This window comes from Cuculus canorus, chromosome 18 (genome assembly GCF_017976375.1).
Source record: "Cuculus canorus isolate bCucCan1 chromosome 18, bCucCan1.pri, whole genome shotgun sequence".
Taxonomy (NCBI): domain Eukaryota; kingdom Metazoa; phylum Chordata; class Aves; order Cuculiformes; family Cuculidae; genus Cuculus; species Cuculus canorus.
In genome coordinates, this window is record NC_071418.1 from 9,403,718 (window position 1) to 9,427,518 (window position 23,801).

Below are 23,801 nucleotides of genomic sequence, written 5' to 3' on the forward strand. Positions count from 1 at the left end.
GCTTCCCTCGCCGTCGACACCTTCTCCCTGCTCCACCACGCAGGTCTCCTGCCTGCCGGGCTTGACACCAGCTCTCTCGGACACCCCTACCTTCTAGAGCCCCAACCCAGGAGATTCCTCCAAGTCATTCGCTGAAGAGGCTCCCACGAGCTCTCCTCAAATCCAAGGCTGAAACCCTGCTCATGGCCCTGCTTGTCCCACGCAGGAGTCTCAACTCCACCATCTCGTGGGGCAGCCAGGGCTACCCCAACTTTCCCAGCCCCAGCCACGCCGCCCCTCTCTGTCAGCCCCTCTGTGCGTCGCTGCTCCGGCCCTGGCCCAAAGCACCTCCTCCTGCCCTGCAGGAATCTCGGGGCTGCGTGTGCCTGGCTGGGCTGTCTCTCCAGCAGAAACCGGGCGCCACAGTCCTCCAGGAGACCCAGGGCCTGGGATGGGGAGGCCACTTCCAGCTCTCTGGAGATGGCTGAATGCCCTTCCCCTTCCTGAGTGGGCGGTCCATGCCCAACTCCCCCATCCTGCCTGGCTGGGGAGGTTCCGCTTGACTGGAGGCTGGCTGATGTTACACCCATGTACAAGAAGGGTCAGAGGGAGGATCCAGGAAACTCCAAGCCTGTCACTCTGACCTCAGTGCTGGGGAAGGTCGTGGAGCAGGTGATCTCGAGTGCCATCACGCAGCACATGCAAGAGAACCGGGTGGTCAGGCCCAGTCAACACGGCTTCATGAAAGGTAGGTCCTGCCAAAGTAACCTGATGGCCTGCTAGGACTGGGTGATTCGCTTCCTGCGTGAGGGAAAGGCTGTTGGTCTTCTTGGACTTCAGTAAAGCCTTTGAGACAGTTTCTCAAAGCATTCTGCTCAGCAGCCTGTCTGCCTCTGGCCAGGACAGGAGCACCCTCTCCTGGGTGGGAAACTGGTTGGCTGGCCGGGCCCAGAGAGTTGTGGTAAAAGGAGTTAACTCCGGCTGGAGGCCGGTCACAAGTGGTGTCCCCCAGGGCTCGGTGCTGGGTCCAGTCTTGTTCGATGTCTTTATCAATGACCTGGATGAAGGCATTGAGTGCAGCCTTAGCAAGTTTGCGGACGACACTAAGCTGGGAGGAAGTGTCAGTGTGCTGGAGGGTAGGATCAGGAGGACATTTCAAAGCCGGGGGTTACACACCACAGAGAGCTACCTGGAGGTTACGGATTTCAATGCTGCAAACACAGCCTCATGTTTAGACCTGGGCTGATGTAGGTTCAGTCAGGCAGCTCCCAACGTGGGCAAAGCCTGAGGGAGAGGGTAAAATCCCTCCACCACAACCAAAATCTCTGGAGGTGCTTCCTGGCTGGCTCTCGTCTCCCGGAGCCTTCCCAAGCAGAGCAGCCCCTCTGTCGCAGCCGCAGCCCCTCTGTCGCAGCCGGCTCAGCCCTCCTGGGCATGGAGCTGTGTCTCCCTGGGCACGGGCTGCGGGAAGCTGCTGCCAGAGAGCAGCGCGGCCCCGCTGCCTGGCAGGGAGGGCAGGGGAGAAGGCGGCAGGACCTGGGCATCTGCCAGCGCAGGGGAGAAATTCATGCCAAGCCCCTCAGGGACCGGGAGTGGCGCCCACAGGCTCCTGGGGCCAGGGTTGGGGGGGCTCGGGGGGCTCGGGGCGGTGTCACCTGGCAACGGGTGAGGTGACAATGAGCCCCGTTCCTCCCCCCATTGTGACACTGCCTGGGGCCACTCAGTCTCAGGGATCACAGGGTGCCTGGGGGTCACTCGGTGTCTGTGTGGCTCCGGGTGTGCGTGGGGCACTCGCTCTCTGAGTCACTGCCTCGCTGTGGGTCCCTCAGTGTCCGTGGGGCGTTTGGTGTCCGTGGGGCACTCTGTGTCCTTGAGTCCCTCAGTGTCTGTGTGTCCCACAGTGCCTGTGGGGCTCCCAGTGTGTGTGTGGCCCCAGTGCCTGTGGGTCACTCCTTGCCCGGGGCTCACTCGCTGTCTGAGGAGAGGAGCACGAGGAGGAGGAAGGCTGCCTGCTGCCCACCCTCCCACCCTCCCGGGTCTCCTCCAGACACAGAGGCTGCGGTCCCGCCGTCCCCGGTCCCCCCGAGGGAATCTCTGTGTTTCCAGGCAGAGCAGCAGCCATGGCCTCAAACGGCCTGTCCGAGCGTCTGGACTCCACCTTCCTCAGTCCCGACTTCAACACCATTGACTTGAAAGCACTGTACAACCTGCTGCAAGCCATTCTCCAGCGCCTGAGAGACCAGTCCCCAGAGGTACAGCCCGGACGAGCAGGGGCACAGGGTAGAAAGGGAGGCGGTGAAGGGTATTTGGACACCATGTGGAGCACACGGTGTGAGGAAAACAGGGCAGGGAAGAGGAGAGCCATGCGGCTCCAGACCCTCCCTGCTGGGCTGGCTGGGGGCGATGGGGCAGTCACTGCGCTTGGAGAGGGACTCAGGTCCTGCTCATCCCCAGGGAGGTCACAGGTCGGGAGCGGGATGGGTTTCATCAGAGCTGCTTTGCATCCTGCTTCTGGTGTCCTTGGTTCATCTGGCTGGAGGTCCAGGACCCCTGGCGTTCCGGCCCCATCATCCCCTCCATCCCTTCGGTCCCTGCTCCTGACCTATGGCTTGGGTAGCACGTGTGCTCCTCGGGCAGCTGAGAGGCTGCAGCAGCACCTCCTGAGCCTCACCTCCCGCTGCAAAGCCCTGGCTGTTAGGACAGAGCCACCTTCAGCGCTGCAGGGCCAGATCCTGCTGGGGCTGGGACATTTAGGGAATTCACACCTTGGGGACACAGCCCCCTGGCACCCCCTGGCACCCAGAGCACCACCCCAGCCATGCAGCCTGGCTGCCCCGGGGCCCAGGCCAGAGGGCCAGGGACCCAGCCAAGGTCTCACAGCCTCAAGAACAGCAGCCGGGAAACCTTGACACAGGTCTTGCAGGGAGCCTGGTGCGGGCAGGCAGGGCTGGATCCATCCCTGAGGGCTCTGCTTGTGCATTGGCCCCTCCCAGAGCAGGGCTGGGGGGCTCTGGGGAGCTGCTGCCCCTTCTGGGCTCTTGAAGATGGGACCAATGTTTTCATGCTGCCCGTGCCGCCCTGCCAGCCTGGCTGGCCTGGACCCTGCGCTGCCCCCCGGGCTCTGTGCCGGCCACAGCGGGGGTGAAGGGCCTGGTCCCCAGGGACCCTCCCCTGGGGCTCACCCCCACCACCCCTCTCTGGGGCCATCGCTCTCTCCCAGGCTCTCCTCGAGGAAATCAGGGAAATGAAGGCCACACAAGCCCGCATGGTAGAGGAAGTACGGAAGATCCAGGAGGAGCAACACGGGTAGGAAGACGGCAGAGTGTTTCCTAACCCACGGGGCTATGGGGGAGACCCGGAGGCCAGGGAACATCCCGCTTTTGGGGCACCCTGGCCTGGCAGCCCCATGGAGGCTAAGCCTGCCCGTGCCCCTGTCTCGCTGGCCAGGTCCACTCTGCAGACGAGGCAGGTACTGAATGAGCTGCAAGAGCAGCAGAGGATGGACAATGCCACACTCGAGGAGCTGATGGCCCAGACGGCTGACCAGGAGGCACAGGTGAGGTCTGGGGGTGAGCACTCCCACTGCCGGCTGGCTCGGTGGGGTGGCCCTGGTGGGGTTCCCAGCCACGTCCCTGGGCTGGATGGGGCCATTGAGCCTCCACAGACTCTGGACTTGTTGAGTCCATCTCATCTCAGAGCCTGTTCCTTCTCCCGGTCTTGCAGCTGAATGACCTTATGCCAATTGTGGAAGACATGAAGCAGGAGGAGGCAAAAGCACAGGCAGTGCACCCTTCCAGCCAAAGGGATACCCAGGCGCAGCTCAAAAAGTTGCTGGAGGACTTCAGGAAGATCCAGGAGCAGGTGGACTCCGTGGCCCACCACGCAGCGGACAAGGTAGGAGAAGCAGAGTCAGGTAGGGAGAGGCTGGCAGAGGTCTGTTAGAGGCCCCCCGGCTGGATGAGGTTCACTGTAATGTGGGAGAGTCCCTCGCTGCCCGCCCAGATTGGCTTTTTCAAGTCATCAGTATGGTCGGCAATGAAAGCCTTGGGGCAAATGTCCTGCATGCGCCATAGCCCATGGTCACTGGCCACGTAAGCGGGGTCTGTCCCCACGGGGCAGCCAGCCCTCCTAGCACGGCACCGCATTGTCATCTTCCTCCCTGGAGGAGCAGGAGGAGACGCTGACACAGCTCCAGGCCGCGGTCAAGCAGCTGCGAGGGGACCACCAGAAACTCAGCTCCTTCACGGCCAACTTCCGGGACAGCTGTCAGGAGAATCAGAACAATATCAACGTAGGTGGCTGGAAGCCCTGCGGGGTCAGAGCATCCTATAGGCAGATCCCGGCTGGGCACCACAAGTAACTTGTCCCCCTGCCAATGCGCTCGTAGCCCTACCCAGCTCCAAAATGCCTTTCCGGGAGGCTTTGGAGGAGGGTGGCGAGGCAAAGGGTACTCGAGTGGCTGGGAAATGGCTCAAGACCCACCGTGGCATCATGGGCTGCTTTCTTTTTTGGAAGGCTCTGTTCCAGGCCCTGAAGAGCCTGGAGAAGGACAAAGAAGAGAAGGAGCAGCGCTTGAAGCAGGTCCGGGAAGAGGTGAACTCCAAGGTGAGGGCTCTCTGGTCGCCTCCACACAGAACTGGCATCTTTGGGGCTTGGCAGCCTCCACACAGAACTGGCATCTTTGGGGCTTGGCAGCCTCCCTCCGAGGGACCCCTCTCACAGCTCCCCCCGTAAGGGACCACCGCATCCCATCCTGGGGCGGCTGGCTGAGGGGGTGCCCTTGTCCACAGCTGGACCGCCAGGAGCTGGAGCCTCTCCTGCAGCAATTGAAGAGCTGGAAGAAGATCGTGGAACAACTGCAGAAGGAGTCATCGCCGAGAGACGCTGCTGAGGCAGCTGTGACTAAGTGAGTATGATGGGGACAGTGGTGGCTTCGGGGACAGCGCTCGCCCACATGGTACCCTGGCACGGGAGCAATCTAGCCAGCAAAGTGTCGGGAAGCAGCTGTGCCGCCTTCTCCCACCAGGAGCCAGCAGCAGCTTCCCAACACTAGAGCAGGCCCAAGGAGGGGCCTCCCATGGTCTGGAGCCCTCTCCAGCCCGCACTGCGGGGTGGGTGCAAAGGCTTTCTGGCGTGAGGGCAGGGGACAGTGGCTCGTGCACTGGGGCAGCACTAGGAAACACAGTGTCCACGGACCTGGGTTGTGACCTGCCCTCCTGGCAAGGCACCGGGGTGTAGTTAGAGCTAGGGAAGTGGTGAAAGCCACGTGAGGGCCGGTTCGGATGGCAGGCGTGGGTTCCTGCCCCCTTCACTACATGTCCTTGCCCACCTCACCCAGCCAGTGGCAGCTGCCAGGTTTTGGAGCTGCTGGTGGGGCCAAGGTGTCCTGGTCCTGGGAGCAGCTGAGACAAAACTCAGGGTAAACCCCACGGGATACTCCATCCCCCACGTCCAGCATTTGCTCCCAGGCTGGGAGCATCCCACCCCAGCAAGAGGTACCAGAAAGCCCTCCTTTTGTCCTTGCCAGCACCCCAGTTCCCATGGGACTGAAATGTTGTGGAAGCGTGTGGGAGCAGTTCCCGTGCCGCTAGTGGGGTTTGGGTGCTCCCCTCTGTGGATTCTCAGGTGCCAGATACGAGGGGGACCTTTTTGCCCCGCTGGAGCCCATAAACAACTGCTCTCCCTCCTCGTACGCCCTTGATGCTGGAAGCAGCCAGCGGGTTGGGACCTTGCTAGGGTGGTGGCGATAATCCAGGCTCACAGCCCAAAGGTTCCCCGCTGAGGGCAGGGAAGTGCCCAGCCCCTCTCTGCTACCTGCAAGCCACATCCGACCAAGGAGCTCACCCAGGCTTTCTCTCCCCTCTGCAGGCAATCGCTGAACCGGCGCTCCTGTCTGTCTTGTGACCGGCCCATGGGCCCGCGGGGGCCTGGCCCGTACGTAGCACTGGGCACCATGGGGGGAGTCGGGAGAGATGGGTGCTGGTGATGCCCAGCTGGGTGGGACACGGGGGCTTGGGGGTCTGATGGGGGATCCGACCCTGCCAAGCCCCTCGCACAACCCTGTCTGACAGCAGGGGGACAGGGACACCTCCCCAGGGGCAAGGGAGGCTGTCAAGGGTACGAGCCCAAGGGTGCTTCTGGCTGTAGGGTGGCACCTGGGGTGTCACGGTGCCAGGCGCTGAACACCCTCGTGCTCCATCCCACAGGGAGCAGGCGGCCAGGGTCAGGTTCCCCACCGTGCCACGGAGCTGTGGGGGTCAGCACACCATCACCACCCCGCTGCAGCTCTACATGATCCGCCAGCCCAAGCCACCCATCACGCCGCGGCCAAGAAAGGTAGGGATGACCAAAGCAGGGATACGGTGGGGAAGAGCGAGGCTGGGAGAGTGATGCTGAGCATGCGGAGTGGTCTGTGCCTCAGTTTCCCCAGGGAGTGCTGGGGGTGGGAAGTTTGCTTAGGGACGCAGGATTCGGCCCTGTGGTTCAGCCAGCCCGTTCTCTGCTTCCCAGGATGACGAGGAGACAATTCTCTTGGGCCGGGATGGCCGAGTTTACCGCGGCTGCCGGAAGAGGCGGCAGACTGTAGTTGACGTCAAGGAAGATGGTACGGGCAGGGCAGGCTTGTGGGGGGAGCCGAGGGTGTGACGGGGACCGGGAGGTGGGCGGGGCATCCACGGGGTTGGGTGCTCCTGGACAAGAGCACACCTCCTTCAGGGTGGGGGCTGCACCCCTCGTCTCGGTGTTTGCTACCGGGCAGGAACCCTGCTGCCTGCCCCATCCTGGGCTGGCAGAGCTGCCCAGGGGGGTGCAGGGGGCTCAACCCTGCCCCTCGCCCCCAGGCTCTGCTGCCTCGAGAACCGGCTCCGATGGACACCTCCCCAAGCTACTGTTCGTCCCGGCCCAGGAGAATCGACCAAGCTCGCTGGCAGACAAGCCGGACAAACTCAGACTACGGCTGCCCAAAATATGATTTGATTTTTTTTCCTTATATTTATTTCACGTTAGTAAAAACCTGCAACCGGCTTTTGTTGTTGTTGTTTCTTCTTTTAAGCAAGACTGATTTGAAAGCGGAACCCCAACCTCCCCCGTCTCCCTGCCCCCAGCCAGCCATGCCATCACAGAAAGCTGTCAGATGGGTCAAGCGTGGCTTCCCTTTGGTCAGGCCATGGGGGCCACTCCCGATTACCTTCTCCCTGCTCCACCACGCAGGTCTCCTGCCTGCCGGGCTTGACACCAGCTCTCTCGGACACCCCTACCTTCTAGAGCCCCAACCCAGGAGATTCCTCCAAGTCATTCGCTGAAGAGGCTCCCACGAGCTCTCCTCAAATCCAAGGCTGAAACCCTGCTCATGGCCCTGCTTGTCCCACGCAGGAGTCTCAACTCCACCATCTCGTGGGGCAGCCAGGGCTACCCCAACTTTCCCAGCCCCAGCCACGCCGCCCCTCTCTGTCAGCCCCTCTGTGCGTCGCTGCTCCGGCCCTGGCCCAAAGCACCTCCTCCTGCCCTGCAGGAATCTCGGGGCTGCGTGTGCCTGGCTGGGCTGTCTCTCCAGCAGAAACCGGGCGCCACAGTCCTCCAGGAGACCCAGGGCCTGGGATGGGGAGGCCACTTCCAGCTCTCTGGAGATGGCTGAATGCCCTTCCCCTTCCTGAGTGGGCGGTCCATGCCCAACTCCCCCATCCTGCCTGGCTGGGGAGGTTCCGCTTGACTGGAGGCTGGCTGATGTTACACCCATGTACAAGAAGGGTCAGAGGGAGGATCCAGGAAACTCCATGCCTGTCACTCTGACCTCAGTGCTGGGGAAGGTCGTGGAGCAGGTGATCTCGAGTGCCATCACGCAGCACATGCAAGAGAACCGGGTGGTCAGGCCCAGTCAACACGGCTTCATGAAAGGTAGGTCCTGCCAAAGTAACCTGATGGCCTGCTAGGACTGGGTGACTCGCTTCCTGCGTGAGGGAAAGGCTGTTGGTCTTCTTGGACTTCAGTAAAGCCTTTGAGACAGTTTCCCAAAGCATTCTGCTCAGGAGCCTGTCTGCCTCTGGCCAGGACAGGAGCACCCTCTCCTGGGTGGGAAACTGGTTGGCTGGCCGGGCCCAGAGAGTTGTGGTAAAAGGAGTTAACTCCGGCTGGAGGCCGGTCACAAGTGGTGTCCCCCAGGGCTCGGTGCTGGGTCCAGTCTTGTTCGATGTCTTTATCAATGACCTGGATGAAGGCATTGAGTGCAGCCTTAGCAAGTTTGCGGACGACACTAAGCTGGGAGGAAGTGTCAGTGTGCTGGAGGGTAGGATCAGGAGGACATTTCAAAGCCGGGGGTTACACACCACAGAGAGCTACCTGGAGGTTACGGATTTCAATGCTGCAAACACAGCCTCATGTTTAGACCTGGGCTGATGTAGGTTCAGTCAGGCAGCTCCCAACGTGGGCAAAGCCTGAGGGAGAGGGTAAAATCCCTCCACCACAACCAAAATCTCTGGAGGTGCTTCCTGGCTGGCTCTCGTCTCCCGGAGCCTTCCCAAGCAGAGCAGCCCCTCTGTCGCAGCCGCAGCCCCTCTGTCGCAGCCGGCTCAGCCCTCCTGGGCATGGAGCTGTGTCTCCCTGGGCACGGGCTGCGGGAAGCTGCTGCCAGAGAGCAGCGCGGCCCCGCTGCCTGGCAGGGAGGGCAGGGGAGAAGGCGGCAGGACCTGGGCATCTGCCAGCGCAGGGGAGAAATTCATGCCAAGCCCCTCAGGGACCGGGAGTGGCGCCCACAGGCTCCTGGGGCCTGGGTTGGGGGGGCTCGGGGGGCTCGGGGCGGTGTCACCTGGCAACGGGTGAGGTGACAATGAGCCCCGTTCCTCCCCCCATTGTGACACTGCCTGGGGCCACTCAGTCTCAGGGATCACAGGGTGCCTGGGGGTCACTCGGTGTCTGTGTGGCTCCGGGTGTGCGTGGGGCACTCGCTCTCTGAGTCACTGCCTCGCTGTGGGTCCCTCAGTGTCCGTGGGGCGTTTGGTGTCCGTGGGGCACTCTGTGTCCTTGAGTCCCTCAGTGTCTGTGTGTCCCACAGTGCCTGTGGGGCTCCCAGTGTGTGTGTGGCCCCAGTGCCTGTGGGTCACTCCTTGCCCGGGGCTCACTCGCTGTCTGAGGAGAGGAGCACGAGGAGGAGGAAGGCTGCCTGCTGGCACCCTCCCACCCTCCCGGGTCTCCTCCAGACACAGAGGCTGCGGTCCCGCCGTCCCCGGTCCCCCCGAGGGAATCTCTGTGTTTCCAGGCAGAGCAGCAGCCATGGCCTCAAACGGCCTGTCCGAGCGTCTGGACTCCACCTTCCTCAATCCCGAGTTCAACACCATTGACTTGAAAGCACTGTACAACCTGCTGCAAGCCATTCTCCAGCGCCTGAGAGACCAGTCCCCAGAGGTACAGCCCGGGCGAGCAGGGGCACAGGGTAGAAAGGGAGGCGGTGAAGGGTATTTGGACACCATGTGGAGCACACGGTGTGAGGAAAACAGGGCAGGGAAGAGGAGAGCCATGCGGCTCCAGACCCTCCCTGCTGGGCTGGCTGGGGGCGATGGGGCAGTCACTGCGCTTGGAGAGGGACTCAGGTCCTGCTCATCCCCAGGGAGGTCACAGGTCGGGAGCGGGATGGGTTTCATCAGAGCTGCTTTGCATCCTGCTTCTGGTGTCCTTGGTTCATCTGGCTGGAGGTCCAGGACCCCTGGCGTTCCGGCCCCATCATCCCCTCCATCCCTTCGGTCCCTGCTCCTGACCTATGGCTTGGGTAGCACGTGTGCTCCTCGGGCAGCTGAGAGGCTGCAGCAGCACCTCCTGAGCCTCACCTCCCGCTGCAAAGCCCTGGCTGTTAGGACAGAGCCACCTTCAGCGCTGCAGGGCCAGATCCTGCTGGGGCTGGGACATTTAGGGAATTCACACCTTGGGGACACAGCCCCCTGGCACCCCCTGGCACCCAGAGCACCACCCCAGCCATGCAGCCTGGCTGCCCCGGGGCCCAGGCCAGAGGGCCAGGGACCCAGCCAAGGTCTCACAGCCTCAAGAACAGCAGCCGGGAAACCTTGACACAGGTCTTGCAGGGAGCCTGGTGCGGGCAGGCAGGGCTGGATCCATCCCTGAGGGCTCTGCTTGTGCATTGGCCCCTCCCAGAGCAGGGCTGGGGGGCTCTGGGGAGCTGCTGCCCCTTCTGGGCTCTTGAAGATGGGACCAATGTTTTCATGCTGCCCGTGCCGCCCTGCCAGCCTGGCTGGCCTGGACCCTGCGCTGCCCCCCGGGCTCTGTGCCGGCCACAGCGGGGGTGAAGGGCCTGGTCCCCAGGGACCCTCCCCTGGGGCTCACCCCCACCACCCCTCTCTGGGGCCATCGCTCTCTCCCAGGCTCTCCTCGAGGAAATCAGGGAAATGAAGGCCACACAAGCCCGCATGGTAGAGGAAGTACGGAAGATCCAGGAGGAACAACACGGGTAGGAAGACGGCAGAGTGTTTCCTAACCCACGGGGCTATGGGGGAGACCCGGAGGCCAGGGAACATCCCGCTTTTGGGGCACGCTGGCCCGGCAGCCCCATGGAGGCTAAGCCTGCCCGTGCCCCTGTCTCGCTGGCCAGGTCCACTCTGCAGATGAAGCAGGTACTGAATGAGCTGCAAGAGCAGCAGAGGATGGACAATGCCACACTCGAGGAGTTGGTGGCCCAGACGGCTGACCAGGAGGCACAGGTGAGGTCTGGGGGCGAGCACTCCCACTGCCGGCTGGCTCGGTGGGGTGGCCCTGGTGGGGTTCCCAGACATGTCCCTGGGCTGGATGAGGCCGTTGAGCCTCCATGGCCTCTGGACTTGTTGAGTGCATCCATCCCATCTCAGAGTCCGTTCCTTCTCCCGCTCTCGCAGCTGAACGACCTTAGGGCAGCTCTGGAGACTATGAAGCAGGAGCAGGCCAAAGCACACACAGTGCACTCTTCCAGCCAAAGGGATACCCAGGCGCAGCTCAAAAAGTTGCTGGAGGACTTCAGGAAGATCCAGGAGCAGGTGGACTCCGTGGCCCACCACCCAGCGGACAAGGTAGGAGAAGCAGAGCCAGGTAGGGAGAGGCTGGCAGGGGTCTGTCGGAGGCCCTCGGCTGGACGAGGTTCACTGTAATGTGGGGGAGCCCCTCGCTGCCCACCCAGATTGGCTTGTTCCAGCCATCAGCGTGGTCGGCAATGAAAGCCTTGGGGCAAATGTCCTGCATGCGCCATAGCCCATGGTCACTGGCCACGTAAGCGGGGTCTGTCCCCACGGGGCAGCCAGCCCTCCTAGCACGGCACCGCATTGTCATCTTCCTCCCTGGAGGAGCAGGAGGAGACGCTGACACAGCTCCAGGCCGCGGTCAAGCAGCTGCGAGGGGACCACCAGAAACTCAGCTCCTTCACGGCCAACTTCCGGGACAGCTGTCAGGAGAATCAGAACAATATCAACGTAGGTGGCTGGAAGCCCTGCGGGGTCAGAGCATCCTATAGGCAGATCCCGGCTGGGCACCACAAGTAACTTGTCCCCCTGCCAATGCGCTCGTAGCCCTACCCAGCTCCAAAATGCCTTTCCGGGAGGCTTTGGAGGAGGGTGGCGAGGCAAAGGGTACTCGAGTGGCTGGGAAATGGCTCAAGACCCACCGTGGCATCATGGGCTGCTTTTTTTTGGAAGGCTCTGTTCCAGGCCCTGAAGAGCCTGGAGAAGGACAAAGAAGAGAAGGAGCAGCGCTTGAAGCAGGTCCGGGAAGAGGTGAACTCCAAGGTGAGGGCTCTCTGGTCGCCTCCACACAGAACTGGCATCTTTGGGGCTTGGCAGCCTCCCTCCGAGGGACCCCTCTCGCAGCTCCCCCCGTAAGGGACCACCGCATCCCATCCTGGGGCGGCTGGCTGAGGGGGTGCCCTTGTCCACAGCTGGACCGCCAGGAGCTGGAGCCTCTCCTGCAGCAATTGAAGAGCTGGAAGAAGATCGTGGAACAACTGCAGAAGGAGTCATCGCCGAGAGACGCTGCTGAGGCAGCTGTGACTAAGTGAGTATGATGGGGACAGTGGTGGCTTCGGGGACAGCGCTCGCCCACATGGTACCCTGGCACGGGAGCAATCTAGCCAGCAAAGTGTCGGGAAGCAGCTGTGCCGCCTTCTCCCACCAGGAGCCAGCAGCAGCTTCCCAACACTAGAGCAGGCCCAAGGAGGGGCCTCCCATGGTCTGGAGCCCTCTCCAGCCCGCACTGCGGGGTGGGTGCAAAGGCTTTCTGGCGTGAGGGCAGGGGACAGTGGCTCGTGCACTGGGGCAGCGCTAGGAAACACAGTGTCCACGGACCTGGGTTGTGACCTGCCCTCCTGGCAAGGCACCGGGGTGTAGTTAGAGCTAGGGAAGTGGTGAAAGCCACGTGAGGGCAGGTTCGGATGGCAGGCGTGGGCTCCTGCCCCCTTCACTACATGTCCTTGCCCACCTCACCCAGCCAGTGGCAGCTGCCAGGTTTTGGAGCTGCTGGTGGGGCCAAGGTGTCCTGGTCCTGGGAGCAGCTGAGACAAAACTCAGGGCAAACCCCACGGGATACTCCATCCCCCACGTCCAGCATTTGCTCCCAGGCTGGGAGCATCCCACCCCAGCAAGAGGTACCAGAAAGCCCTCCTTTTGTCCTTGCCAGCACCCCAGTTCCCATGGGACTGAAATGTTGTGGAAGCGTGTGGGAGCAGTTCCCGTGCCGCTAGTGGGGTTTGGGTGCTCCCCTCTGTGGATTCTCAGGTGCCAGATACGAGGGGGACCTTTTTGCCCCGCTGGAGCCCATAAACAACTGCTCTCCCTCCTCGTACGCCCTTGATGCTGGAAGCAGCCAGCGGGTTGGGACCTTGCTAGGGTGGTGGCGATAATCCAGGCTCACAGCCCAAAGGTTCCCCGCTGAGGGCAGGGAAGTGCCCAGCCCCTCTCTGCTACCTGCAAGCCACATCCGACCAAGGAGCTCACCCAGGCTTTCTCTCCCCTCTGCAGGCAATCGCTGAACCGGCGCTCCTGTCTGTCTTGTGACCGGCCCATGGGCCCGCGGGGGCCTGGCCCGTACGTAGCACTGGGCACCATGGGGGGAGTCGGGAGAGATGGGTGCTGGTGATGCCCAGCTGGGTGGGACACGGGGGCTTGGGGGTCTGATGGGGGATCCGACCCTGCCAAGCCCCTCGCACAACCCTGTCTGACAGCAGGGGGACAGGGACACCTCCCCAGGGGCAAGGGAGGCTGTCAAGGGTACGAGCCCAAGGGTGCTTCTGGCTGTAGGGTGGCACCTGGGGTGTCACGGTGCCAGGCGCTGAACACCCTCGTGCTCCATCCCACAGGGAGCAGGCGGCCAGGGTCAGGTTCCCCACCGTGCCACGGAGCTGTGGGGGTCAGCACACCATCACCACCCCGCTGCAGCTCTACATGATCCGCCAGCCCAAGCCACCCATCACGCCGCGGCCAAGAAAGGTAGGGATGACCAAAGCAGGGATACGGTGGGGAAGAGCGAGGCTGGGAGAGTGATGCTGAGCATGCGGAGGGGTCCGTGCCTCAGTTTCCCCAGGGAGTGCTGGGGGTGGGAAGTTTGCTTAGGGACGCAGGATTCGGCCCTGTGGTTCAGCCAGCCCGTTCTCTGCTTCCCAGGATGACGAGGAGACAATTCTCTTGGGCCGGGATGGCCGAGTTTACCGCGGCTGCCGGAAGAGGCGGCAGACTGTAGTTGACGTCAAGGAAGATGGTACGGGCAGGGCAGGCTTGTGGGGGGAGCCGAGGGTGTGAAGGGGACCGGGAGGTGGGCGGGGCATCCACGGGGTTGGGTGCTCCTGGACAAGAGCACACCTCCTTCAGGGTGGGGGCTGCACCCCTCGTCTCGGTGTTTGCTACCGGGCAGGAACCCTGCTGCCTGCCCCATCCTGGGCTGGCAGAGCTGCCCAGGGGGGTGCAGGGGGCTCAACCCTGCCCCTCGCCCCCAGGCTGTGCTGCCTCGAGAACCGGCTCCGATGGACACCTCCCCAAGCTACTGTTCGTCCCGGCCCAGGAGAATCGACCAAGCTCGCTGGCAGACAAGCCGGACAAACTCAGACTACGGCTGCCCAAAATATGATTTGATTTTTTTTCCTTATATTTATTTCACGTTAGTAAAAACCTGCAACCGGCTTTTGTTGTTGTTGTTTCTTCTTTTAAGCAAGACTGATTTGAAAGCGGAACCCCAAGCTCCCCCGTCTCCCTGCCCCCAGCCAGCCATGCCATCACAGAAAGCTGTCAGATGGGTCAAGCGTGGCTTCCCTTTGGTCAGGCCATGGGGGCCACTCCCGATTACCTTCTCCCTGCTCCACCACGCAGGTCTCCTGCCTGCCGGGCTTGACACCAGCTCTCTCGGACACCCCTACCTTCTAGAGCCCCAACCCAGGAGATTCCTCCAAGTCATTCGCTGAAGAGGCTCCCACGAGCTCTCCTCAAATCCAAGGCTGAAACCCTGCTCATGGCCCTGCTTGTCCCACGCAGGAGTCTCAACTCCACCATCTCGTGGGGCAGCCAGGGCTACCCCAACTTTTGAGAACCTTTGAGATCAGGACAGGTCTCACCAGACTGCTCTTCAGAGGTGACACTTGCAGCCTGCCAGGGGCTGCGTGGGGCTTCCCCCGTGTCCAGCCTAAGCCTGACATCTGGTTTGGTTTGAGGGGGCTCAATCCCCAGATTTGCTGTCCTGAGAGAGGGAGGGACGCAGGGAGGGAGGGAGGAAGGCAGGGTGGGAGAGAAAGAGGGAGGGAAGGCCTGCATGTGTTGGAGCGCGTGCTGGGACTGATTCCTCCCTCTCCTGCAGAGATCGCCAAGCACATCTGCTTTGGCCGCCAGAAGGACGCACACGAGTTCCTGTGTTTTACCGTCGATGCCATGCAGAGGGCCTGCCTGAATGTCTATAGCCAATATGTGGGGCCCCTCGGCAGCCCGTGCTGCTCTTCTCTGCTGTCCCCTCACCGGTCCCGTGTGCCTGTGGGAGGGGACTGTGGGCTGAACATGTCCCCCGGGTTGGCTTGGAGTGAGGTGCTGATTCCGGGGCCCAGCTCTGCCCCACGCTGACACAGCTCTGGGCTGCTGTCTGCCTGCTCCCTTGTCCTGAGTCCTCTGGCCCAGCATAGCTGTGTTCCTCTCACCAAATCCTAAGGGTGCAATGGGTTTGGGATCCTGTCGCAGGTGCCGAGGAATCGAGCTGTGCTTCCAGTTGAGCCCCGTCTCTGTGGCTGCGGGTGGGAGGCCTTCCCAGGGCCCTCTGTCCCAGGAAGCTGCGTTGCCTTTGCCTGCAGTGCCCAGCGCAGAGCTCCATCCTCCACTCCATCCCACCTCTCTCATCTCTCCCCCCCTCTCTCTTCCTTTCCTCTCCCCTCTCCACCCTCCCCGGGGGGGGGGGGGCGGATCCCTCCTGCACGCGCCCCTCGCCCATCACGGTGCTGGCAGACATGGAGCGGACAGCACGGACGAGCTCAGCCCACGTGGACAGGATGGCGACAGGACAACCCGGGAGGGACAGGGGACGCTCCGTTTGGACTCGTCCTCACACGGCCCTCGGACACAGCGCTCAGTGGGGACAACCACCTGCTGCCCGAAGCATCGACACTGCGTGTCTCCGGGACCGCTGGGGGTCCTGCTGCCTGCACCATCGATGCTGCCGGGGCACGGCCACCGACCTGCAGCTGCTGAACAAGGCCGTGGGCCCTAAGGAGAAGCTGGAGGACAGCAAGGATGGGCAAGAGCTGCACCAGATGCTGTCTGCCTCGTTCCAGGCGCCCCAGGAGGAGGAGATGGAGGGCAAACCCATCAAGCCTAGCGCCTCCCAGCAGCTGAACCCTCTGCAGGGCAAGGCTTGTGGGGGCAGCCGAGGGTGTGAAGGGGACCGGGAGGTGGGCGGGGCATCCACGGGGTTGGGTGCTCCTGGACAAGAGCACACCTCCTTCAGGGTGGGGGCTGCACCCCTCGTCTCGGTGTTTGCTACCGGGCAGGAACCCTGCTGCCTGCCCCATCCTGGGCTGGCAGAGCTGCCCGGGGGGGGTGCAGGGGGCTCAACCTTGCCCCTCGCCCCCAGGCTGTGCTGCCTCGAGAACCGGCTCCGATGGACACCTCCCCAAGCTACTGTTCGTCCCGGCCCAGGAGAATCGACCAAGCTCGCTGGCAGACAAGCCGGACAAACTCAGACTACGGCTGCCCAAAATATGATTTGATTTTTTTTCCTTATATTTATTTCACGTTAGTAAAAACCTGCAACCGGCTTTTGTTGTTGTTGTTTCTTCTTTTAAGCAAGACTGATTTGAAAGCGGAACCCCAAGCTCCCCCGTCTCCCTGCCCCCAGCCAGCCATGCCATCACAGAAAGCTGTCAGATGGGTCAAGCGTGACTTCCCTTTGGTCAGGCCATGGGGGCCGCTCCCGATAACCTTCTCCCTGCTCCACCACGCAGGTCTCCTGCCTGCAGGGCTTGACACCAGCTCTCTCGGACACCCCTACCTTCTAGAGCCCCAACCCAGGAGATTCCTCCAAGTCATTCGCTGAAGAGGCTCCCACGAGCTCTCCTCAAATCCAAGGCTGAAACCCTGCTCATGGCCCTGCTTGTCCCACGCAGGAGTCTCAACTCCACCATCTCGTGGGGCAGCCAGGGCTACCCCAACTTTCCCAGCCCCAGCCACGCCGCCCCTCTCTGTCAGCCCCTCTGTGCGTCGCTGCTCCGGCCCTGGCCCAAAGCACCTCCTCCTGCCCTGCAGGAATCTCGGGGCTGCGTGTGCCTGGCTGGGCTGTCTCTCCAGCAGAAACCGGGCGCCACAGGTCCTCCAGGAGACCCAGGGCCTGGGATGGGGAGGCCACTTCCAGCTCTCTGGAGATGGCTGAATGCCCTTCCCCTTCCTGAGTGGGCGGTCCATGCCCAACTCCCCCATCCTGCCTGGCTGGGGAGGTTCCGCTTGACTGGAGGCTGGCTGATGTTACACCCATGTACAAGAAGGGTCAGAGGGAGGATCCAGGAAACTCCAAGCCTGTCACTCTGACCTCAGTGCTGGGGAAGGTCGTGGAGCAGGTGATCTCGAGTGCCATCACGCAGCACATGCAAGAGAACCGGGTGGTCAGGCCCAGTCAACACGGCTTCATGAAAGGTAGGTCCTGCCAAAGTAACCTGATGGCCTGCTAGGACTGGGTGACTCGCTTCCTGCGTGAGGGAAAGGCTGTTGGTCTTCTTGGACTTCAGTAAAGCCTTTGAGACAGTTTCCCAAAGCATTCTGCTCAGGAGCCTGTCTGCCTCTGGCCAGGACAGGAGCACCCTCTCCTGGGTGGGAAACTGGTTGGCTGGCCGGGCCCAGAGAGTTGTGGTAAAAGGAGTTAACTCCGGCTGGAGGCCGGTCACAAGTGGTGTCCCCCAGGGCTCGGTGCTGGGTCCAGTCTTGTTCGATGTCTTTATCAATGACCTGGATGAAGGCATTGAGTGCAGCCTTAGCAAGTTTGCGGACGACACTAAGCTGGGAGGAAGTGTCAGTGTGCTGGAGGGTAGGATCAGGAGGACATTTCAAAGCCGGGGGTTACACACCACAGAGAGCTACCTGGAGGTTACGGATTTCAATGCTGCAAACACAGCCTCATGTTTAGACCTGGGCTGATGTAGGTTCAGTCAGGCAGCTCCCAACGTGGGCAAAGCCTGAGGGAGAGGGTAAAATCCCTCCACCACAACCAAAATCTCTGGAGGTGCTTCCTGGCTGGCTCTCGTCTCCCGGAGCCTTCCCAAGCAGAGCAGCCCCTCTGTCGCAGCCGCAGCCCCTCTGTCGCAGCCGGCTCAGCCCTCCTGGGCAGGGAGCTGTGTCTCCCTGGGCACGGGCTGCGGGAAGCTGCTGCCAGAGAGCAGCGCGGCCCCGCTGCCTGGCAGGGAGGGCAGGGGAGAAGGCGGCAGGACCTGGGCATCTGCCACTGCGGGGGAGAAATTCATGCCAAGCCCCTCAGGGACCGGGAGTGGCGCCCACAGGCTCCTGGGGCCTGGGTTGGGGGGGCTCGGGGGGCTCGGGGCGGTGTCACCTGGCAACGGGTGAGGTGACAATGAGCCCCGTTCCTCCCCCCATTGTGACACTGCCTGGGGCCACTCAGTCTCAGGGATCACAGGGTGCCTGGGGGTCACTCGGTGTCTGTGTGGCTCCGGGTGTGCGTGGGGCACTCGCTCTCTGAGTCACTGCCTCGCTGTGGGTCCCTCAGTGTCCGTGGGGCGTTTGGTGTCCGTGGGGCACTCTGTGTCCTTGAGTCCCTCAGTGTCTGTGTGTCCCACAGTGCCTGTGGGGCTCCCAGTGTGTGTGTGGCCCCAGTGCCTGTGGGTCACTCCTTGCCCGGGGCTCACTCGCTGTCTGAGGAGAGGAGCACGAGGAGGAGGAAGGCGGCCTGCTGCCCACCCTCCCACCCTCCCGGGTCTCCTCCAGACACAGAGGCTGCGGTCCCGCCGTCCCCGGTCCCCCCGAGGGAATCTCTGTGTTTCCAGGCAGAGCAGCAGCCATGGCCTCAAACGGCCTGTCCGAGCGTCTGGACTCCACCTTCCTCAATCCCGAGTTCAACACCATTGACTTGAAAGCACTGTACAACCTGCTGCAAGCCATTCTCCAGCGCCTGAGAGACCAGTCCCCAGAGGTACAGCCCGGGCGAGCAGGGGCACAGGGTAGAAAGGGAGGCGGTGAAGGGTATTTGGACACCATGTGGAGCACACGGTGTGAGGAAAACAGGGCAGGGAAGAGGAGAGCCATGCGGCTCCAGACCCTCCCTGCTGGGCTGGCTGGGGGCGATGGGGCAGTCACTGCGCTTGGAGAGGGACTCAGGTCCTGCTCATCCCCAGGGAGGTCACAGGTCGGGAGCGGGATGGGTTTCATCAGAGCTGCTTTGCATCCTGCTTCTGGTGTCCTTGGTTCATCTGGCTGGAGGTCCAGGACCCCTGGCGTTCCGGCCCCATCATCCCCTCCATCCCTTCGGTCCCTGCTCCTGACCTATGGCTTGGGTAGCACGTGTGCTCCTCGGGCAGCTGAGAGGCTGCAGCAGCACCTCCTGAGCCTCACCTCCCGCTGCAAAGCCCTGGCTGTTAGGACAGAGCCACCTTCAGCGCTGCAGGGCCAGATCCTGCTGGGGCTGGGACATTTAGGGAATTCACACCTTGGGGACACAGCCCCCTGGCACCCCCTGGCACCCAGAGCACCACCCCAGCCATGCAGCCTGGCTGCCCCGGGGCCCAGGCCAGAGGGCCAGGGACCCAGCCAAGGTCTCACAGCCTCAAGAACAGCAGCCGGGAAACCTTGACACAGGTCTTGCAGGGAGCCTGGTGCGGGCAGGCAGGGCTGGATCCATCCCTGAGGGCTCTGCTTGTGCATTGGCCCCTCCCAGAGCAGGGCTGGGGGGCTCTGGGGAGCTGCTGCCCCTTCTGGGCTCTTGAAGATGGGACCAATGTTTTCATGCTGCCCGTGCCGCCCTGCCAGCCTGGCTGGCCTGGACCCTGCGCTGCCCCCCGGGCTCTGTGCCGGCCACAGCGGGGGTGAAGGGCCTGGTCCCCAGGGACCCTCCCCTGGGGCTCACCCCCACCACCCCTCTCTGGGGCCATCGCTCTCTCCCAGGCTCTCCTCGAGGAAATCAGGGAAATGAAGGCCACACAAGCCCGCATGGTAGAGGAAGTACGGAAGATCCAGGAGGAGCAACACGGGTAGGAAGACGGCAGAGTGTTTCCTAACCCACGGGGCTATGGGGGAGACCCGGAGGCCAGGGAACATCCCGCTTTTGGGGCACCCTGGCCTGGCAGCCCCATGGAGGCTAAGCCTGCCCGTGCCCCTGTCTCGCTGGCCAGGTCCACTCTGCAGACGAGGCAGGTACTGAATGAGCTGCAAGAGTAGCAGAGGATGGACAATGCCACACTCGAGGAGCTGATGGCCCAGACGGCTGACCAGGAGGCACAGGTGAGGTCTGGGGTGAGCACTCCCACTGCCGGCTGGCTCGGTGGGGTGGCCCTGGTGGGGTTCCCAGCCACGTCCCTGGGCTGGATGGGGCCATTGAGCCTCCACAGACTCTGGACTTGTTGAGTCCATCTCATCTCAGAGCCTGTTCCTTCTCCCGCTCTTGCAGCTGAATGACCTTATGCCAATTGTGGAAGACATGAAGCAGGAGGAGGCAAAAGCACAGGCAGTGCACCCTTCCAGCCAAAGGGATACCCAGGCGCAGCTCAAAAAGTTGCTGGAGGACTTCAGGAAGATCCAGGAGCAGGTGGACTCCGTGGCCCACCACGCAGCGGACAAGGTAGGAGAAGCAGAGCCAGGTAGGGAGAGGCTGGCAGGGGTCTGTCAGAGGCCCTCGGCTGGATGAGGTTCACTGTAATGTGGGAGAGTCCCTCGCTGCCCGCCCAGATTGGCTTTTTCAAGTCATCAGTATGGTCGGCAATGAAAGCCTTGGGGCAAATGTCCTGCATGCGCCATAGCCCATGGTCACTGGCCACGTAAGCGGGGTCTGTCCCCACGGGGCAGCCAGCCCTCCTAGCACGGCACCGCATTGTCATCTTCCTCCCTGGAGGAGCAGGAGGAGACGCTGACACAGCTCCAGGCCGCGGTCAAGCAGCTGCGAGGGGACCACCAGAAACTCAGCTCCTTCACGGCCAACTTCCGGGACAGCTGTCAGGAGAATCAGAACAATATCAACGTAGGTGGCTGGAAGCCCTGCGGGGTCAGAGCATCCTATAGGCAGATCCCGGCTGGGCACCACAAGTAACTTGTCCCCCTGCCAATGCGCTCGTAGCCCTACCCAGCTCCAAAATGCCTTTCCGGGAGGCTTTGGAGGAGGGTGGCGAGGCAAAGGGTACTCGAGTGGCTGGGAAATGGCTCAAGACCCACCGTGGCATCATGGGCTGCTTTCTTTTTTGGAAGGCTCTGTTCCAGGCCCTGAAGAGCCTGGAGAAGGACAAAGAAGAGAAGGAGCAGCGCTTGAAGCAGGTCCGGGAAGAGGTGAACTCCAAGGTGAGGGCTCTCTGGTCGCCTCCACACAGAACTGGCATCTTTGGGGCTTGGCAGCCTCCACACAGAACTGGCATCTTTGGGGCTTGGCAGCCTCCCTCCGAGGGACCCCTCTCGCAGCTCCCCCCGTAAGGGACCACCGCATCCCATCCTGGGGCGGCTGGCTGAGGGGGTGCCCTTGTCCACAGCTGGACCGCCAGGAGCTGGAGCCTCTCCTGCAGCAATTGAAGAGCTGGAAGAAGATCGTGGAACAACTGCAGAAGGAGTCATCGCCGAGAGACGCTGCTGAGGCAGCTGTGACTAAGTGAGTATGATGGGGACAGTGGTGGCTTCGGGGACAGCGCTCGCCCACATGGTACCCTGGCACGGGAGCAATCTAGCCAGCAAAGTGTCGGGAAGCAGCTGTGCCGCCTTCTCCCACCAGGAGCCAGCAGCAGCTTCCCAACACTAGAGCAGGCCCAAGGAGGGGCCTCCCATGGTCTGGAGCCCTCTCCAGCCCGCACTGCGGGGTGGGTGCAAAGGCTTTCTGGCGTGAGGGCAGGGGACAGTGGCTCGTGCACTGGGGCAGCACTAGGAAACACAGTGTCCACGGACCTGGGTTGTGACCTGCCCTCCTGGCAAGGCACCGGGGTGTAGTTAGAGCTAGGGAAGTGGTGAAAGCCACGTGAGGGCCGGTTCGGATGGCAGGCGTGGGTTCCTGCCCCCTTCACTACATGTCCTTGCCCACCTCACCCAGCCAGTGGCAGCTGCCAGGTTTTGGAGCTGCTGGTGGGGCCAAGGTGTCCTGGTCCTGGGAGCAGCTGAGACAAAACTCAGGGTAAACCCCACGGGATACTCCATCCCCCACGTCCAGCATTTGCTCCCAGGCTGGGAGCATCCCACCCCAGCAAGAGGTACCAGAAAGCCCTCCTTTTGTCCTTGCCAGCACCCCAGTTCCCATGGGACTGAAATGTTGTGGAAGCGTGTGGGAGCAGTTCCCGTGCCGCTAGTGGGGTTTGGGTGCTCCCCTCTGTGGATTCTCAGGTGCCAGATACGAGGGGGACCTTTTTGCCCCGCTGGAGCCCATAAACAACTGCTCTCCCTCCTCGTACGCCCTTGATGCTGGAAGCAGCCAGCGGGTTGGGACCTTGCTAGGGTGGTGGCGATAATCCAGGCTCACAGCCCAAAGGTTCCCCGCTGAGGGCAGGGAAGTGCCCAGCCCCTCTCTGCTACCTGCAAGCCACATCCGACCAAGGAGCTCACCCAGGCTTTCTCTCCCCTCTGCAGGCAATCGCTGAACCGGCGCTCCTGTCTGTCTTGTGACCGGCCCATGGGCCCGCGGGGGCCTGGCCCGTACGTAGCACTGGGCACCATGGGGGGAGTCGGGAGAGATGGGTGCTGGTGATGCCCAGCTGGGTGGGACACGGGGGCTTGGGGGTCTGATGGGGGATCCGACCCTGCCAAGCCCCTCGCACAACCCTGTCTGACAGCAGGGGGACAGGGACACCTCCCCAGGGGCAAGGGAGGCTGTCAAGGGTACGAGCCCAAGGGTGCTTCTGGCTGTAGGGTGGCACCTGGGGTGTCACGGTGCCAGGCGCTGAACACCCTCGTGCTCCATCCCACAGGGAGCAGGCGGCCAGGGTCAGGTTCCCCACCGTGCCACGGAGCTGTGGGGGTCAGCACACCATCACCACCCCGCTGCAGCTCTACATGATCCGCCAGCCCAAGCCACCCATCACGCCGCGGCCAAGAAAGGTAGGGATGACCAAAGCAGGGATACGGTGGGGAAGAGCGAGGCTGGGAGAGTGATGCTGAGCATGCGGAGTGGTCCGTGCCTCAGTTTCCCCAGGGAGTGCTGGGGGTGGGAAGTTTGCTTAGGGACGCAGGATTCGGCCCTGTGGTTCAGCCAGCCCGTTCTCTGCTTCCCAGGATGACGAGGAGACAATTCTCTTGGGCCGGGATGGCCGAGTTTACCGCGGCTGCCGGAAGAGGCGGCAGACTGTAGTTGACGTCAAGGAAGATGGTACGGGCAGGGCAGGCTTGTGGGGGGAGCCGAGGGTGTGAAGGGGACCGGGAGGTGGGCGGGGCATCCACGGGGTTGGGTGCTCCTGGACAAGAGCACCCCTCCTTCAGGGTGGGGGCTGCACCCCTCGTCTCGGTGTTTGCTACCGGGCAGGAACCCTGCTGCCTGCCCCATCCTGGGCTGGCAGAGCTGCCCAGGGGGGTGCAGGGGGCTCAACCCTGCCCCTCGCCCCCAGGCTCTGCTGCCTCGAGAACCGGCTCCGATGGACACCTCCCCAAGCTACTGTTCGTCCCGGCCCAGGAGAATCGACCAAGCTCGCTGGCAGACAAGCCGGACAAACTCAGACTACGGCTGCCCAAAATATGATTTGATTTTTTTTCCTTATATTTATTTCACGTTAGTAAAAACCTGCAACCGGCTTTTGTTGTTGTTGTTTCTTCTTTTAAGCAAGACTGATTTGAATGCGGAACCCCAAGCTCCCCCGTCTCCCTGCCCCCAGCCAGCCATGCCATCACAGAAAGCTGTCAGATGGGTCAAGCGTGGCTTCCCTTTGGTCAGGCCATGGGGGCCACTCCCGATTACCTTCTCCCTGCTCCACCACGCAGGTCTCCTGCCTGCCGGGCTTGACACCAGCTCTCTCGGACACCCCTACCTTCTAGAGCCCCAACCCAGGAGATTCCTCCAAGTCATTCGCTGAAGAGGCTCCCACGAGCTCTCCTCAAATCCAAGGCTGAAACCCTGCTCATGGCCCTGCTTGTCCCACGCAGGAGTCTCAACTCCACCATCTCGTGGGGCAGCCAGGGCTACCCCAACTTTCCCAGCCCCAGCCACGCCGCCCCTCTCTGTCAGCCCCTCTC

General features: G+C 62.5%; 3 protein-coding genes across 3 annotated transcripts; all 3 read left to right on the top strand.

The window, feature by feature from the left end:
• The first annotated feature begins 537 nt into the window (after positions 1-537).
• Positions 538-6,996, top strand: LOC128854028 (golgin subfamily A member 3-like). Its single transcript, XM_054083667.1, has 12 exons — positions 538-727; positions 2,086-2,231; positions 3,200-3,285; positions 3,427-3,535; positions 3,703-3,873; positions 4,145-4,270; positions 4,495-4,584; positions 4,770-4,885; positions 5,848-5,913; positions 6,186-6,315; positions 6,490-6,583; positions 6,819-6,996. The coding sequence occupies exons 1-12, from the start codon at positions 568-570 to the stop codon at positions 6,947-6,949; spliced, it is 1,425 nt and encodes a 474-aa protein (XP_053939642.1). The 5' UTR covers positions 538-567; the 3' UTR covers positions 6,950-6,996.
• A 755-nt stretch (positions 6,997-7,751) lies between these two features.
• On the top strand, positions 7,752-15,035 carry LOC128854029 (putative mediator of RNA polymerase II transcription subunit 26). Its single transcript, XM_054083668.1, has 12 exons — positions 7,752-7,872; positions 9,230-9,375; positions 10,344-10,429; positions 10,571-10,679; positions 10,851-11,021; positions 11,292-11,417; positions 11,640-11,729; positions 11,879-11,994; positions 12,957-13,022; positions 13,295-13,424; positions 13,599-13,692; positions 14,779-15,035. The coding sequence occupies exons 1-12, from the start codon at positions 7,752-7,754 to the stop codon at positions 15,033-15,035; spliced, it is 1,512 nt and encodes a 503-aa protein (XP_053939643.1).
• A 4,806-nt stretch (positions 15,036-19,841) lies between these two features.
• Positions 19,842-23,357, top strand: LOC128854030 (uncharacterized). The gene is made up of 9 exons (XM_054083669.1): positions 19,842-19,898; positions 20,065-20,235; positions 20,506-20,631; positions 20,856-20,945; positions 21,131-21,246; positions 22,209-22,274; positions 22,547-22,676; positions 22,851-22,944; positions 23,180-23,357. Exons 1-9 carry the CDS (start codon positions 19,842-19,844, stop codon positions 23,308-23,310), a joined length of 981 nt encoding a protein of 326 aa, XP_053939644.1. The 3' UTR covers positions 23,311-23,357.
• Positions 23,358-23,801: the final 444 nt, after the last annotated feature.